We start from the raw sequence: 16296 nt of genomic DNA, 5'->3' as shown, positions 1-16296 counted from the left end.
ACCCCAGTTCTTATATGCATAAATAAATAATCTTAAAAAAAGAAGCAGCACATTTTTCTATTCTAAGGATTTTACTGGTAAATATTACTTCTGATCTCAATAGGACTTGTAGATTAGAGCTACACATCTGTTACAGATAGTTTGAAAATATTCTTTCTAATAAAGACCTGACTTCAGCTGTTACTGATTAATGGCAGATTTATAGACATACAAACTAGAAGAATAGGTGATAGTTGACATTTTAAAAGAAATTTGATGTATTCAGCCAGTATTTTCCTTTAGATGGGATATAATCCAGCCTCTGCATGTATGCAAAACTAGTTTTCTTCAGTGAACAACTTTAGATCTACTGTAGCACTTAAGAGAAATGCTTATTTGAAGAATTTGGTACAGATAATTTAAGATTACATTAATTTCAAAGTAAGGATTACCAGTTTACCTCCTTGGTGATAGAATATGCCAGGAATGTTATAAATGACTTTTAATTTAATTAGATGCTATTTTAATATGAAAAATATGAAAGGTTTTACGCTGACTTTTTTCAAAATTTAGTTCTGGTTACATCATAGGGACTCAATAATATTTGTTGAATTAATGAATTTGATTGCAAGTATTTTGAATGTATCCTCAATTTTCATTATAACTAATTACTTTCAATCTCTGTAGGAAAAGCTGTTATTAGAACCAATGTTTGAAGTTCCTAATTCTGATATTGTTTGTGTGGAGGTTGACAAAGAAGTGGTAGAAGGGAAAAAGGAACCAGGATACATCCGGTAAAGTATATTGTCAAGCTAGAACACGTCTGAAACTAAAGATCAGCTCTTGATTGCTTTGGTTTATTAATCTATCATAAAATATACATATAAAAAACCTTATATTCATAAAGGAAACAATAATCTCTTAATTTCTGTAGGAAAATTTTCCAATTTTGATTTATAAAATAATAGTATTTTATAAGCCTTTTTGAAAACTGATATTCAGAGTTAGCCTCCACTTTTTTCCCCTAAGGAAGAAGTATCAAAGGAGACATGAAAGTAATCCATATGAAAAGATTTAAATGAACTACTTATTCTCTAATCATGGCTTTCACCAGACTGGAACTTTGTTGACATAATTTTTTCTCAGTTGTATCATATCAGTTGACAAACTTGACACATCTTTTGCTGCTTTATTCCAGGGGCAAGCAAACTTTATTCTTGTTAAGGGCTGAATATATAATTTAGGGTCATAGACTCTATATTGTGGTTACTCAGTACAGAGTTCATAGCATAAAAGCAACCATAGACAATTCATTAACGAATGAGCATGTCTGTGTATCAGTAAATCTTTATTTCACAAATAGGTGATTGCGTTTTTATTTGGTCTGCGGGCTATAGTTTACTGCCCTCTTATCTGTTCAACAAATATTATGCAGTACTTGACATTAATGTTAACCTACAAAAATTTAGCTTTCTGTTTTAACTAAATAACAAAGTATGTTGTTTTATGTTTACTTATCTTCTAATATAACTTAGAAGGCAGTGATTGATTCTGAATAACTTTAGTTATTCAAAAAGACATACTTTGTTTTTATCGTTTAATAAAAATTCATATATGACTTTAAAGGAAATTGTGGTTCTGATCATAATTTTGATGAATGAGTCAGGTTAGAATTAGTCAGAAACTGTCAACATCTTTACCATAGACACGTTATGTGAAGCATTTGAGTTGAAATATTAGATTCCCTAGAAACTGATTTTTTTAAGCCTTCACAACTGAAGACTTGTCATTTTATTTCAGTAGTAAATCTGTTAGGGAAAATGTTAAGGAAATTACTTGGAACTCTTGAATGTGTGGTCTAAAATTTTTCCATATTTCACCCCTAAGCAATCTTAATTATTAAAAAGTGTGTGGTTTTTCTAACTATGTGGATTAATTTATTATTTTGCGTCTAGAAATCATGCTTATCCCTAATTAAACAAAATAAACATGGTTGGCTTTCATTGTAGAGCTCCAACGAAAGAATCATCTGAAGAGGAATATGACTCTGGAGTTGAAGAAGAAGGGTGGCCTCGCCAAGCAGATGCTGCTAACAGCTAAACTGTCAGACTTCTGTCCTGTATATAAAGCTTTTCCTTCCTTTGTTTAGGATCATAACTGTCTCTACAGTCTGACATTAAAAGCATTGGATCTATTTTGGATATCATACATGGTCAGAAACCTTTAGGATAAAAACAGATCATGTATATTATGTAACATCACATTGATTTATACAGAGGATATTATGTAGACTTTAATGACAGAATGTTAAGAGAAAACAATGTACATTATTTTGGTTGTTTTTAAAAAATATGCTTTAACAAAATTCTTAGGAGTTCTTTTAAGCAATGCAGGTATTGCAATAACTGTGGATTTTACAATAATGTTACTCTACAAATGGGAAAATAAATTCTTTAAAATTGAAGTTTGGGAATCTTAAGTTTAACTCTTTTTTACCCATATTTGTTTCCTGAAAACATGAGAACTTTGTTCACCTTAAAAAGTGGAACAGGTAGTTTCCAAGTAGTTAAAACTTTGATGGGAAAAGTACCCTGGAAAAACTTTGTTGATTTGTTTAGCTGTATTCTTAAGCCTAATGCATGACACTAACTTCCCAATTGGTACGTTCAAAAGGTCATTATCTTGTTGACTGTCTGATTTGCTATCTTTATACCATAAATGAGCAGATGGAATTGAAGTATGCCTTGAATCTTCAGGAAAAGTCTATACATCTAAAAGTAGCATGCACCTTCAGTCATGGAACAGCCATGTGCTGAATTAAAAAAAAATCCTATTACTGTGCACTTACTTGAAGTACCTAGCTAGTTTTGTTTTGTTTGATGCTGGATATTTCTTTGGCTTCATAGATCATTAAAAAAAATCTGTTTGCCGTCACAAAAATTAATATACTCACACTAAAAGTTACTAACCGTCATTATATAACAAACAGTAGGAGAAATTTGGAGGACGTAAAAATAAAAATTACTGGATTCTTAAATATTAAAGTATTTGGGTGCTTTTAAAGTTATTTTATTTCCCTCTATAATGTTGATACCAGTCTATATTATTTATTTAGTTCAACCTATTTGAAATTATTTAAATCAGAGTACATTCAGATATTTGTTTTTCTTTTTTGGTTTTCAAAATTGAGTTTTCCTATTATTCCCTTGTTCTTAGGAAAAGAACCTGAAGGTATTAGCAAATTCTAAATCCTATTAATGAAGAGTTGGACTTTCTATGATGTCATAAGAGACTTGCGATATCTATCTCTGTAAGGTTGAGGTAGGACCAGAAATGCACTTTTGCAGGATGTTTAAGGCTGGCTGCTAATAGTATAGAACAGAAACAGGTATTCTTCTTAGTCTCCCTTATAATGGTTAAAGTTCTGCTCAGAAAGAACTTGTAACTGTTCATTATCTTTTATTGCATCATTTTCCTTTTTGTAGAGTGAAAATTGGTGTGGCTTCTAAAATTGGTGTAGCTTCCAGAAATGGACTGGGAGACATTATAGTCACGACGACTTAGATTTGGTTTTGGAAGTTATTAACAAAGCATAATTGATGTTTTTAAATCAAACACAACTGAGTATAACTACAATTTGTATCTTGAAACTTGTTTTGCCATTTGAATAAAACAAAAGGAATAAATGAAAACCAGTGTGGTGTGTGTCCATAATGCAGTGCCATTTTTAAAAGGATACAAATGTCATTAGCTACTTTATTCTAATGATTGGTTAATCCTGTCACTTTTATATACCTCCAATAAATTCTAGTCATAGATTCCACAGACAGAAAGTGTTATTAAAGTTTATGTTGAACATTTATTGAAAATCCTTACTTAAATGTCCTGAATGGGTCCTACAAGAGGAACACAGATCAAGGTTTTCAAGAAACTTGCTATTTAGTAGGGGTAGCAAACACAAACTTTGGTGCATTATAATTATGGAAATGAGGTAGGTAACTGGTGTGAGGTCTCAAAAGTTAGTGATCCTAATAGACCTGGGAGAAAAAGTAGGGGTTTGCCAGAAAGGAATAATGAGATTAAAAAATCTCAGAGATATGACACAAGTAGGGGGTTTTAGGAGTTGAGAAATAGGCAGTATGACTTTGTTATTGCTCTAAGATGACCATTTTGATAGTCTCTCTGTTCTCCATCCTGCTAAAGACTTTGCCTCTTACTGAAAAACTATCAGAAGATGGAATTCATCTTCCCACTATCAAATCTATAAACCTACCTGCTTCAGCACCCAACCTTTCTCTCCAGTTATAGCTGAAGTGTCTCTCATGAAAACTCAACCACTCCACATTATAATGAGGTAATCCATCATCCCTTCATTTCTCAAGACCTTTAGTTATTTTGTTAGTATCTCTACCACATTTTTGGTCCCCTCCCGCCTTCCAAATCCCCAGCAGTGTCTTAAACACTGCCTGGTATTTCCTGTGCTATGGCAACCTACCCCAAGCTTATTTTTCACTTACACCATAAGTTCTACGAGGGCAAAGACCACATAACATATAACTAGCACTCATTACAGTGCTCTACATATTTGGTGTTCCATATATTTTTTTAAAGATTTATTTATTTATACAAGCACTGGGTACAGTCAGAAGTGCAGGAGGGTGAGAGAATTCACCAGAGCCAGAGGAGAGCAGAGCAGGCAGAGTGACAAAGTACACTGCTGAGGGGAGCAGTGGGCGGCAGGAGAGGTCTGCGCGCCATGTGGGACCCTCTCCAGCGGCCGGGGATTGAACCGGCACTGCAGAGGCTTCAGGCAGCTTCGCAACCCAGCAGTCAACCGCTGCGCCACTGGGGAGGCCCTTCCATACTTTTTTAAGCAAGTGACAGAATGTCTTATATGTCCAGCTAAGGTGTAATTTTGTGTGGAAAGTAGTAGACGTTAGTTTAAACAGGAGAGCTGGACATCATTAGCTGTGTGGTGTTGATTGTTGGGAAGCAAAGGCTCTGAGGAAAATGTAAGGAAACATATCTACTCAAGGACATTTCTCCAGCACTTGCCTCTCTATCCATCAATTTCTTTCTAGTATCATCATGAGATAAATAAGCAAAACCCAATTCCTTCAACCCATATCCCCCTCCACAGCAAAACTAAATGTTGGTCTTGCTGTTTTCAGTCCCATTCCAGGCTCTGATTTTGAGGGATGAGAAGCTGTTGGAAGATAAATTTTAGAAGACCACTTTGATTGCAGTATAAGTGACAGCCTGTAGAGAAGCATGAGAACTGAGTCTCCATCTAGAAAAATATATCCAGATCTTACCTAATATTAAGATTAAAAACCAATGCTTTTAAATATTAGATTATTACATAATTAATATATAGGATACATGGTTACAAAGAGTTTATGAGAAATTTAAGAGTTCCCTTGGGAAGTAGGGCCAGGTTCTCGGATTAGTTCCTCTCATGGTGTGAAGTTGGACTTTCATACAAGGGATCATCCATAACTAGTTTGAAAAGAAAATGATGCTGGAGCAGTTGGATATGGGAGGGGAAAATTTGCAGGGAACCTCTACCTAAGCCTTACACCATATGTAAAAAGTAACAAAAAATAGAATTAAATATAAACATGAAATCTTTAAAAGCACAATAAAAATTGTAGGATCATACTAAGAGTTATTTTCTTAGACTTGACTCCAAAAGCATGATCCATAAAAGGAAAAACTGGTAAGTTGGACTTCATTAACATTAAGAACTTTTGCACTTGGCAAAAAACAAAACAACAAAAATTCTGCTAAAAGGATAAAAGGATGAGCTATAAATTGAGAGAAAATATTTGTAAGTCACAAATCAGTAAATAATTACCTAGATTATGTAAAGAACCCTCAAATCCTAGCAGTTAAAAACCAAACCATCCAATTAGAAAATTGGCAAAATACAAACACATTTCAACAAAGAGGTTATACAGATAGCAAATAAACACATGAAAAGATGTTCAACCAATTAGCCATTAAGGAAGTGCAAATTTAGTGGAGTATGGTGGAAGGCTGGGTTCTTTGGTGGTGGGTATGGTGTGTGAACACCAAAAGAGAGTTATCCTTAAAACAGAAACGTTGTTCAATGTTACCTCAAAAAGATGCAAATTAAAACCACAATTTTTAGATTATTACATACCTCGCAGGATGTCTAAAATGAAAAATAGTCAAGAATGCAAGAAATGCAGAGAAATCGAATCACTCATATATTCCTGGTGGGAATGTAAAACTATAGTTACCATGGAAAACAATTTGGTAGTTTCTTTAAAAACTAAACATGCAACTGCCATGGACTCAGCAGTTGTGCCCCTGGGCCTTTATTATTTCCAGAGAAATGAAGGTTCATGTTCATAGAAAAATCCGTATACAAATGTTTATAGCAACTTTATTCATTACAGTACCTAAATGGAAACAATCCAAATAATCTTCAACAGGTGAATGATTAAACAAAGTGTTACATTCACACTTTGATTACAATATATAGAACACTGTTGATAACACTGATTCACTCTAGTGAATCTCCAGAGGATTATACTGAATTAAAAAAAAAGTAAATCCCCAAAGTTATGTACTGTATGGTTCCGTTTATGTAATTAAAAGAGAAAAAGTTATAGAAATCGAAAACAGGTTAGTGGTTGCCAGAGGTAAAGGAAAGAAGTAGGTAATATTATATAAGGGCAAGTGTAGGATCAGGGAAGTTATGGAAAGAAATGTTCTGTATGGTACTACAATTTTACAAGCTGTTACCACTTAAGGAAAATGGATAGAGTACATAGAATCTCCCCGTATTACTTCTTACAACTGCACAGGAATGTACAACCATCTCAAAATAGTTTAATTTTTAAAATCTAATTATGTGACATGGCCTTCTCTCCCTGTTTAAACCTTCCAGTAGTTGACTACTGTTCTTAAGACCGTACAATAGATCCTTCACATGATGATCTCCGCCCATCTTTCAAGATAACCAGGCTCCGTTTCAGGCTTTTTGTGCTCCACCCACACCGGTATTCTTTCAGTACCCCACTAGACATACTCCTGTCTACTCAGGAAGCTTGGCAACGCCGGTCCCGTAAGAACTGTTTCCCTTCTTCCTTCTTATTTCCCCTCCCCCTTTTTCATTTCACTCCTACTCACCCTCCAGACCTCAAACGAACCTTCCAATCGTTAGGACAAGCTTCCTCAACCTCTATGATTAATGTGTTTTCTATACTAGACAGGTAGTTCCACGAAGAGAGAAACTGTATCTGTTCGCGTCACTGAATGCGAGCAGCGAGTTTCGCACTGAAAATGCTCATTAACGACAGTATTTATGACTCGAAGGACTGAATGATCGCCCACACTCGCACAGGGGCGCTCTGAGAGCCGCGACAGGCCGGCGTCGCGCTTGCTACACGTCACTTCCTCCCGGAAGACGCTCTGGCGGCGCCGCTCAGATTCCTGTCACGACCAGACTCCCTCAGCTGTGGCCGTGGCCATGTCCCTGCCGCCCTTCTTTGCCCCGGGCCGCCCGGGCCCGCCGCCCCCGCAGCCGCCGCCCCCCGCTCCTTTCGGCTGTCCGCCGCCGCCGCTGCCTTCCCCGGCTTTCCCGCCGCCTCTTCCCCAGCGGCCCGGGCCCTTTCCGGGGGCCTCCGCCCCCTTCCTCCAGCCGCCGCTGGCTCTGCAGCCCCGGGGCCCCGCGGAAGCCTCCCGCGGGGGCGGCGGCGTCGCCGGTAGCGGCGCCTTCTACCCGGTGCCGCCGCCGCCACTGCCCCCGCCGCCACCCCAGTGCCGGCCCTTCCCGGGGTCCGACGCCGGCGAGCGCCCGCGGCCGCCGCCCCCAGGCCCGGGGCCGCCCTGGAGCCCGCGCTGGCCTGAAGCGCCCCCGCCGGCCGACGTGCTCGGGGACGCGGCCCTGCAGCGCCTGCGCGACCGGCAGTGGCTGGAGGCGGTGTTCGGAGCCCCGCGGCGGGCCGGCTGCCCGCTGCCCCCGCGGGCGCCCGCTGGGCCCAGTCTCGGCGAAGTGCGCGCGCGGTTGCGCGGGGCTCTGCGCCTGGTGCGGCGGCTGCGCGACCTGGGCCAGGCCCTGCGCGAAGCCGAGGCCGACGGCGCGGCCTGGGCACAGCTGCACGCCCAGGCTGCGCCGCTGCGGGCCGAACTGGCCGAGCGGCTGCAGCTGCTGACCCAGGCCGCCTACGTGGGCGAGGCGCGGCGGAGGTTGGAGAGGGTCCGGCGCCGCCGGCTGCGGCTTCGCGAGAGGGCCCGGGAACGCGAGGCCGAGCGGGAGGCGGAGGCCGCACGAGCTGCGGAGCGCGAGCAGGAGATTGACCGCTGGAGGGTCAAATGCGTACAGGAGGTGGAGGAGAAAAAGAGGGTAAGAGCTGCAAGTGGTGTCGGCAACCTGAAGGGACTTGAGGCATTACGCTGCCATTTCCCAGGACTAAGCTTCACTTTCCTCCTCTGTAAAATAGATACCTTGCCTTTCCGACTTTATTAATTGCAAGTTAATGATGTACCGTGTGCACCACAGATGCTCTAGGTGCACTATATAGCCGTGTAAACACAAAAGTCTAGAATTACACAGTTGTTTTAGAGAGGACAGATCTCTCTCTGCTCAAACTTTCTGTCCACTTAACGTTCAAGGCTAACAAGTATCACAGTTCTTGTGTCTTGTGCTGTTTTAGGTGACTTTAAGGATAGAAAATAAGAGAACTTGAAGTCTTGCCTCAAGGAACATATGCCCTTATTGGCTGCTGGGGCAGTAGTTATGATTTGCCCAGGATTATTTTGCTCTTAAGTTATAAACAAATCTCCAGGTTCATCAGTGGTGTTTTATTTTTTTATTTTAAAGATTTTATTTTTATTTATTTATGCACACAAGAACTGGGATATAGGCCAGAGGTGCAGGGCCAGAGACAGAGTGGGGAGCAGAACAGGTGGATCCACTGAAATACACTGCTGAGGGGAGCAGGGGGCCAGACAGGAGAGGTCTGCTGTGCCATGTGGGTTTTTCTTCCAGGTGGGGGTCCAACTTAAACTGCAGTGGCTGGCAATAGTTTGATGGCACTGAGACTTTTAACTCCTGTGCCACCAGAGAGGACCAGCAGTGGAGTTTTTGAGCACTTTTGAGTGTACACACACACACACATTATGCTACATCTTTACAGACACCATATCTTGAATTTTCCATATAATCCTGAGTTCTAGGTGGTATTGACTCAGTCTTACCAATTAGGAAATTGAAGCATAGAGAACTAAACTTGCCAGCACACAATTGGCCTGTGGCAGTTTCACTCCTGATTTGAGCCCTGGTTGTCTGACGCCAAACCTGTTGATCTCAGGCTGTCAGTGAGGGCCTGGGTGAAAGGAAACTGGTCATATAGTTTAAGTCATTCTCATTCTTTTTTTCCCTCTGGATACTTTTCCTTATCCCACCACTCTCCACAAGAAGCTAGTTTCCTCCTTCCTTATGTCTGCTACAGCCCTAGAGTCTGATATAACACCCCTATGTAGTGCATTGATAGTAAACTTTGTCTTCACCCCCAGGGATATCAGTCTTTTAAAGAAGAATACTTGGAGAGGCAAGGCCTTAATCTGAGGGAGTTTGTGTTGATTCAGCAGAGGGCTCATTATGTGAAAGTGTGGGGTACTGAGAATAACAATGAATAGGATGTAGACCTCGTACTTGAGGGACATGGGTTCTCTGGGGAATCGTGTTAGCACCACAGCATGGTGAGGATTTCAGTTGTAGGTGCAGTAGGAGCTCAGAGAAGGAAAGTCTAACTGAGAGAAAGTATCAGAGCCCCTTCCTGGTGATATAGTGACATCTGAACTGAGTGTTGAAGGAAATAGTCAAAGTCAAGGGAAGGCAACAGGGCCAGTTCCTGGCAGAGGGAGTAATACAGGCATAAGAGTGAAATGGCATGCTGTGGTTGTAATGGTGAAATTAGGGATACTTAGTTGACAGATGGGAAAGAAAGTTTTAGGTAAGAGAGTTCTCCCTACCACCTATGTGAGGGTCTTGTAGGCAGAGACTCATGAGTAGTGGCTTGAAGCACCAGAGTTATTTAGTCTGTGTATTTGTGAACCAACTTAAGCAGTGGTCTTCAGCTATCGGTGGAAAATATCCTTGGGCCTGAATCTTTAGAGCAGTGGGGCACAACTGCAGAGGTTGTTACTCAACATTGTGGAGTCCTGGGCCTTTCCAACCTCATTACTGCTAGTTTGAATCTTTGGGGTCTGCATTTTAACAAGAAAACCCCAACTTAATAAGGCATTTTGGAGGCATATGTACCTTTAATTACACTTTGAGAAATTCTGAGGAAGAAACAGATGAGTGCCCATGTGGAAGCTGCAGAAAGGCGAGATTCTCCTTTAAGATGAGGGTTGTATCATCAGTGAAGGGGCATTACCCCTTGGCTGGACTAGTTGTGTAAAGCCCAGGAAATTGGGATGTAGATCCAGTAGTTTCTCTGAACGCTAGGACTGCGTGATCATCTGAAATCTCTGCAGGCAGCTGTTCTCTGTTGTAACATTTTACAACAGACCTTATGCAAAGTCTCATGGACTCTTTCTCCTCCAGGAGCAGGAACTTAAAGCTGCTGCTGATGGTGTCTTATCTGAAGTGAGGAAAAAACAAGCAGATACCAAAAGAATGGTGGACATTCTTCGGGCTTTGGAAAAGTTAAGAAAACTCAGGAAAGAGGCCGCAGCAAGGAAAGGTAACTGTAGCTTTGCATTTCTTCCTCTGTCCCCCCTTCCTTTCTTTACCATACTGTCTCTCCCCAACACACACTTTTTTAAGGAAAAGTGCTTGATAATTCATTATTTCTACCCAATAGGGTAAGTAGGCTTGTCAACAGTACCTCAGAACTTTTGAAGCAAGAAGTCTCAGAAGATGTTTAGCCTTTAGTAGCCAAGTTGAAAAGAGAGGCAAGTGTGGGAACCCACTTGCTGTCTTCCCCTTGACTCATCATTCCTACCGCAGGCATTCCTGGCCACACTTTTCTGAGTGAGGTTGTTGTAGCTATTCTATTCTTATTTTGTGCTTCAGAAAGTGTCTGAAACTTGTCATGCTCCCTCATATATTTCATGCTCCCTCATATGAAACACTGAAGTTTGAAGGTATGGATGGTTGGATGGGACAGGGAGTGCTATGCAGACTGCATGGATGTCCCCGCCTACCTGCATGTCACTTTTGAACTCAAAAAATCGCAGTGGTTTCTTGCCTTTAGAGGAAGTGTCAGACACCATAGCCAGGTGTCTGACAAAGTTTGTTCCAGCCATGCTGGTTTTCTAGACATTTCCCAGTTGTGCTTTTTATTTGCCTACCTAGACCTTTGCTCTTATCAGTACATTTGTCTGGAGGTCCCTCAGTTTCATCATTGTAATTTTAAGCTCTCACTATCCTTCAAAAACTAATGGAGATACAGCATCATCTTCTTTGACCTAGGCTGAGGTGGCCACCTGGTTTTTGTCATTTGCATTTCTCTTCTTCATTTGGTCCACATACTGCCTTATTTAGTGAGTTCTGTACCATTGGCATTCACCAGGAATATTTGAGGGTACACAAATTAGCAAGTTCCACTATCCCTTTGTGGCTTAAAATACATGAAAACTGTGATTCTTTCAAACCCTTAATGTTAAGTTTTGTGATGTGACCATTGTACTTTCAGCAAGCCTCATTTACTAGCTAAGTGATTAGCTTCTGCATGCCAGACTTCAGCGTGGCTAATTTCAACTCAAGTATCAAGATCAGATAACTCCATTGTAGTACATTATGAATTTTTATGAATCAGAGAAGAGTTTGCATCTACTGTCACTATCCATATCTCTTCTCTACTAGAATGTAAAATATAAGGACTATTTAATAATGTTTTCCTATCCCATGGCCTCCATGAGGTGAGTAGTCAGAGTAGTCATTAAACTTTTCCCAAGTGAATTCAGCAGTAAACATTCTCAATGTATTAGTCTTCACTTTGGAGGAGAAAATTTTAGGAAATTTTACTTACTGTAAAAGTAAGTAGTCTCTATGGAGTTAAAATGATTTGGTATCTAGCTGTTCGCTATATTGTATACTTAAAAAGAAAATTGGCAACTTTCTAACTTCTCTCTTCAAGTCATAAAAGTCCTGCAAATTCTAAGCAGATTCATGCTCTAAGTCTGGCGTTGAGTCCGCTCCTTAGAAAACAGATTTGGGGATATGAAAAAGGCATGTCAGGGGCCTCCCTGGTGGCACAAGGGGTTAAGCACAGCACTATGAAGCTATGCACAGCCACTGCAGCACGAGTCCAATCCCTAGCCGGCCAGGGAGCAACCCACATGGTGCAGCAGACCTCTCCTGACTCACCCGCTTCTCCCCTCAGCAGTGTATTTCAGTCAGTCTGCCTGTTCTGTTCCCCATTCTGTCTCTGGTGAATCCTCTCACCCTCTACCCTATACCCCAGCTCTTGAATGCATAAATAAATAAATCTTAAAAAAAAGAAAAGAAAAGAAAAAGTCTTGTCTAAATGCCATTTGAATCTCTTTTCTGTAGGAGTGTGTCCTCCAGCCTCTGCAGATGAAACTTTTGAGCATCATCTTCAGCGGCTGAGAAAACTTATTAAAAAACGCTCTGAACTCTATGAAGCTGAAGAGAGGGCCCTCAGAGTTATGTTGGAAGGAGAACAGGAGGAAGAGAGGAAAAGAGAATTAGAAAAGAAACAGAGAAAAGAAAAAGAGAAAATTTTACTTCAGAAGCGTGAAATTGAGTCCAAATTATTTGGGGATCCAGGTAAGTTCCTCAGTAATCAGTGAAGAAAAGGAGAATACTAGAGTGACAGCTGTTTTCCTCATGGATGATCTCAATTTAAGCTGAGAGGTGGTGGACAACAAGTGATACTTTCACGATTTGAAATTCTAAACTATGTCATGAAAATCATGGGTCAACATGAAACACATCTGATCATATCAGAATCATAGGCTTAGTCATCTTGGCTTGAGAAATACATTCTAGATACCAAGCATGATAACGCGGTATTGTGCTGCTTTTCTTTTACAGATGAGTTCCCGCTCACTCACCTCTTGCAGCCTTTCCGACAGTATTACCTCCAAGCTGAGCACTCCCTACCTGCACTCATCCAGATAAGGTCAGAGTGAAGCTCTTGGTGTTGCCTTTTGCTTAGGTAGCAAAAAGCAGTTGATGAAATGCTTACATTATTACAGTCTACTAATTTCTCTTTTTAAAAAATTCCTAATGGTTTACATAAAGTTCCAAGTTTCATGGATATCATGAACATCTTGTTTAGTTCTCCTTAATCCTTGAGAGTAGATGTCTCTGTTTTATTTATTTATTTTTTTTTAGAGGCATGTTTATTTATTTATTTATTATATTTGTTTGTTTGCTTTGTTTATACATGCACTGGGTACAGTCAGAAGCGCGGGAGGGTGAGAGAATTCACCAGAGCCAGAGTGGGGAGCAGAGCAGGCAGAAGGACTGAAGTACACTGCTGAGGGGAGCAGCGGGCGGCAGGAGAGGTCTGCGCACCATGTGGGACCCTCCTCCGGTGGCCGGGGAGCAGCCGGGGATCGAACCGGCGCAGCAGAGGCCGCGGGCAGCTTCGCAACCCAGCGCTCAACCGCTGCGCCACCGGGGAGGCCCTAGATGTCTCTGTTTTAATAGGTGAAGAAACATAAAGTCAGGTTGTGACTTGCCCTTTTGTGTTTCCCATGCAATAGCTGTTATGCTGATTGAAAGCATTGACTTCCTTTTCCTAGCTCTCTCCCGCTGCTAAACAGACCAAGGGTATTTGCCTGTGGAAACTATTTAAGATCCATGTTTACTGTCTTACTGGGCAAAGCCGAGAGAGCTAGAAATGAGGAGTGTTATCTTAATCTGAAGCTACTAATGATTTGGGTGTTTTGCAGCTCTGTGGGTCTCAGTTTCCTTAGCTAGAAAATAAAAACGGTGGACTAGAATGTCACCTTCAAACTTTAGCCGTGGTATTCTTCTCAAATGCAGGTTATTTGTTTTGTTTCGTTTTAATGAGTATGTACAACAAATAGAAGGAATGAATGTGTTCTGCCAGCACCTTAAGTCTGTTGTTGACAGGAAGTATTTTGTTCTTTCTAGAAACCCTCTTACCCCCTGCGCCCCCCCCCCCAAAAAAAAATCTACTTGGGGCCTAGGGGGTTCTTCAAAACTTGGTTTAAAAGTCACTGAACTAAATGATCTCTGAGTTCTTTGCAAAGCTCCGACAATGCTCTTTAGCATACCAATTTTACATTCTGGGAAAAGTATATTTCTGGCCAGTGTACAATTTTAGCTTTTAAACAGAAGTGCAGTCACATCTCATTGCTTGTGGTAGCTATGTTCTCTGAAACTGCAAACACTGAATTAGAGCATTCTGAACTGCTACTAATCTTGAACTTTGTCCTTAAGGGAATGCAGGGTTAGGTTCTTGTGAGCCTCTGCTGCAACATTTTCATCAATCAATCAGTGCATAATATTGTTTTCTCTGTATTTCTTTTTAAAGAGACCTTATTTAATAATACTATTGATTCATAAACATTGAACTCATGGCTGACAGTACTATCACTCGTGCCTGAATGAAGTCTCTGTAACATATATTCTCTGTAAGGCACATCGTAGCCTTCTTATACTAATCAGCACTTCACCACAGATTTGGGAGCCATTTTAAACAGCCAGATCACCAATAAAAAGCGTAAGATTTGAAAAATATGATACTAAATTGATTTCAGAAAGAACAGTTGTTTATAGCATGAAAATAAGAGGTAGATTATCCTTTTACTCTACCTCAACTGGAAACATGCCTGTCATAAGTGACTAAAAAACATCACTAGTAGTGATTTTGGTACTACAAATACATTTTAGTGAGTAAGCAAATTTGTAAATACATAGTCTGTAAATAATGAGGATTGACTGTCTATTCATTATGTGATTATCCATAAGGTTATAAATTCTTTAGTTTTTACCCCCCATGAAATGTATATAATTGACATCAGTTATTTGAAAGCTAAGTTTGGAAATAGAATACTTAGTTCTGAACATCTTGCTTGGAATAAAACAGGAATAAACAATTGTTCTGCAATGTTCTTATCAAGGCATGATTGGGATCAGTACCTGGTGCCATCTGATCATCCCAAAGGCAACTCCGTTCCTCAAGGATGGGTCCTTCCCCCGCTCCCCAGCAACGACATCTGGGCAACCGCCATTAAGCTGCATTAGTAAAGATGCTGAGTGTGGTCCAGCCAAGGCTCTCTCCAGCTCTAAGTACTAGTGATGCTGCCTTCATGTGCTGTATACTAAACTGCAACCTCTAAATTCCATGTGGCAGTGTCCTGCCTAGAAGTTACATTTTCCTTCAGTGCTCTGTCTTGCCTAAAGGTGCCTCTTGAATCAGGAGATTAATGTGGTTCTGTAGGAAAGGACCTAGGTGAACTGTGTTTATTACCACAGACAGTGGCCTTGGTTCCCTGAATTTGCCTCATTTTTGAGGGGCTTGGTCCAGGTCATTTGTTAATTTACTCTTACCTTCCTTGTGTGGTTATGGGTAAGTATACTGAATATACACTTCACACTCAACACAGGGTGTGTATAGGATAGATTTAGCATCCCTCCCCCCAGGACTGAATGTAAAGGCAAGCTTGATACAAAATCTCCTTACCCTTCCTACCCTGAGAGCTGCCTAACCTCCAGGAAGAAAAGTCAAAAATGCTTTTTCTTTCTTACTTTTTGGTGCAGCTTGAGAGGCTCCCAGCTGGAGGCTGGTCTGCCAGAAAAGCTGGTGACCTAGTGTGGTGCTCATATGGAGAATTTTGAAGCCTGAAGAATACTTACACCCAAACAGGTTGTGTTTCGGTGGAGGATTGGCTACATTTCCCCATGTTAGAAGGATGCTAATGAAAGCACCTGTATTTAAGTTCCTAGAGGTTTAGTTCAGAATACCCATGGATAGAAATTTATATTGCTATGGGAGTGGAATACAACTTCAGTCAGTCATATCACAATATGTGGGGTATATAGCCCCACATACATAGTGGAATGTTCTTAGGAACTCAACTTCCAAAAGCATCCTTATAGTTAAAGGTGGGGGAGAAGCAGATGAAAATAATAAAATTTATTTTTTTATAGTCATTAATAAATGCTTTTGTGCCTGGAGATGATCAGTCATATAATATGTTATTTTGTTTTGTTTTGCTTTTTGTCATTTATTGTGTTATTTATGTTCCCAAAGAGCTAAATAAATGTCATTTTTATTTTCTAGTTTGAGCCTTTGCTCCTAGTTTGTTGCCTTCCAAATCACTACACATACT

The 16296-nt window shown here is 40.6% G+C and overlaps 2 protein-coding genes across 3 annotated transcripts in view; both read left to right on the top strand.

Annotated features, from left to right (window-relative positions):
• The window catches only part of CLPX (caseinolytic mitochondrial matrix peptidase chaperone subunit X), a gene marked incomplete at both ends in the record, with an annotated part of 42120 nt that extends 40041 nt beyond the window's left edge, over positions 1–2079 (top strand). For both annotated transcript variants that reach the window (XM_084239534.1, XM_084239533.1), the window contains 2 exons: positions 667–773; positions 1989–2079. In XM_084239534.1, the coding sequence (XP_084095660.1) occupies positions 667–773; positions 1989–2079 (198 nt within the window). The remainder of the gene's footprint in view (positions 1–666; positions 774–1988) is intronic.
• Positions 2080–7480: 5401 nt separating this feature from the next.
• On the top strand, positions 7481–15208 carry PDCD7 (programmed cell death 7; the record flags this gene model as incomplete). Its single annotated transcript, XM_084240722.1, has 5 exons — positions 7481–8356; positions 10565–10703; positions 12518–12754; positions 13022–13109; positions 15085–15208. 5 exons carry the CDS (start codon positions 7481–7483, stop codon positions 15206–15208), a joined length of 1464 nt encoding a protein of 487 aa, XP_084096848.1.
• Positions 15209–16296: the final 1088 nt, after the last annotated feature.

This window comes from Talpa europaea (genome assembly GCF_964194135.1).
Source record: "Talpa europaea genome assembly, chromosome: 8".
Taxonomy (NCBI): Eukaryota; Metazoa; Chordata; class Mammalia; order Eulipotyphla; family Talpidae; genus Talpa; species Talpa europaea.
Note: the sequence above shows the minus strand (reverse complement) of the source record. Positions and strands in the feature narration are given on the sequence as shown.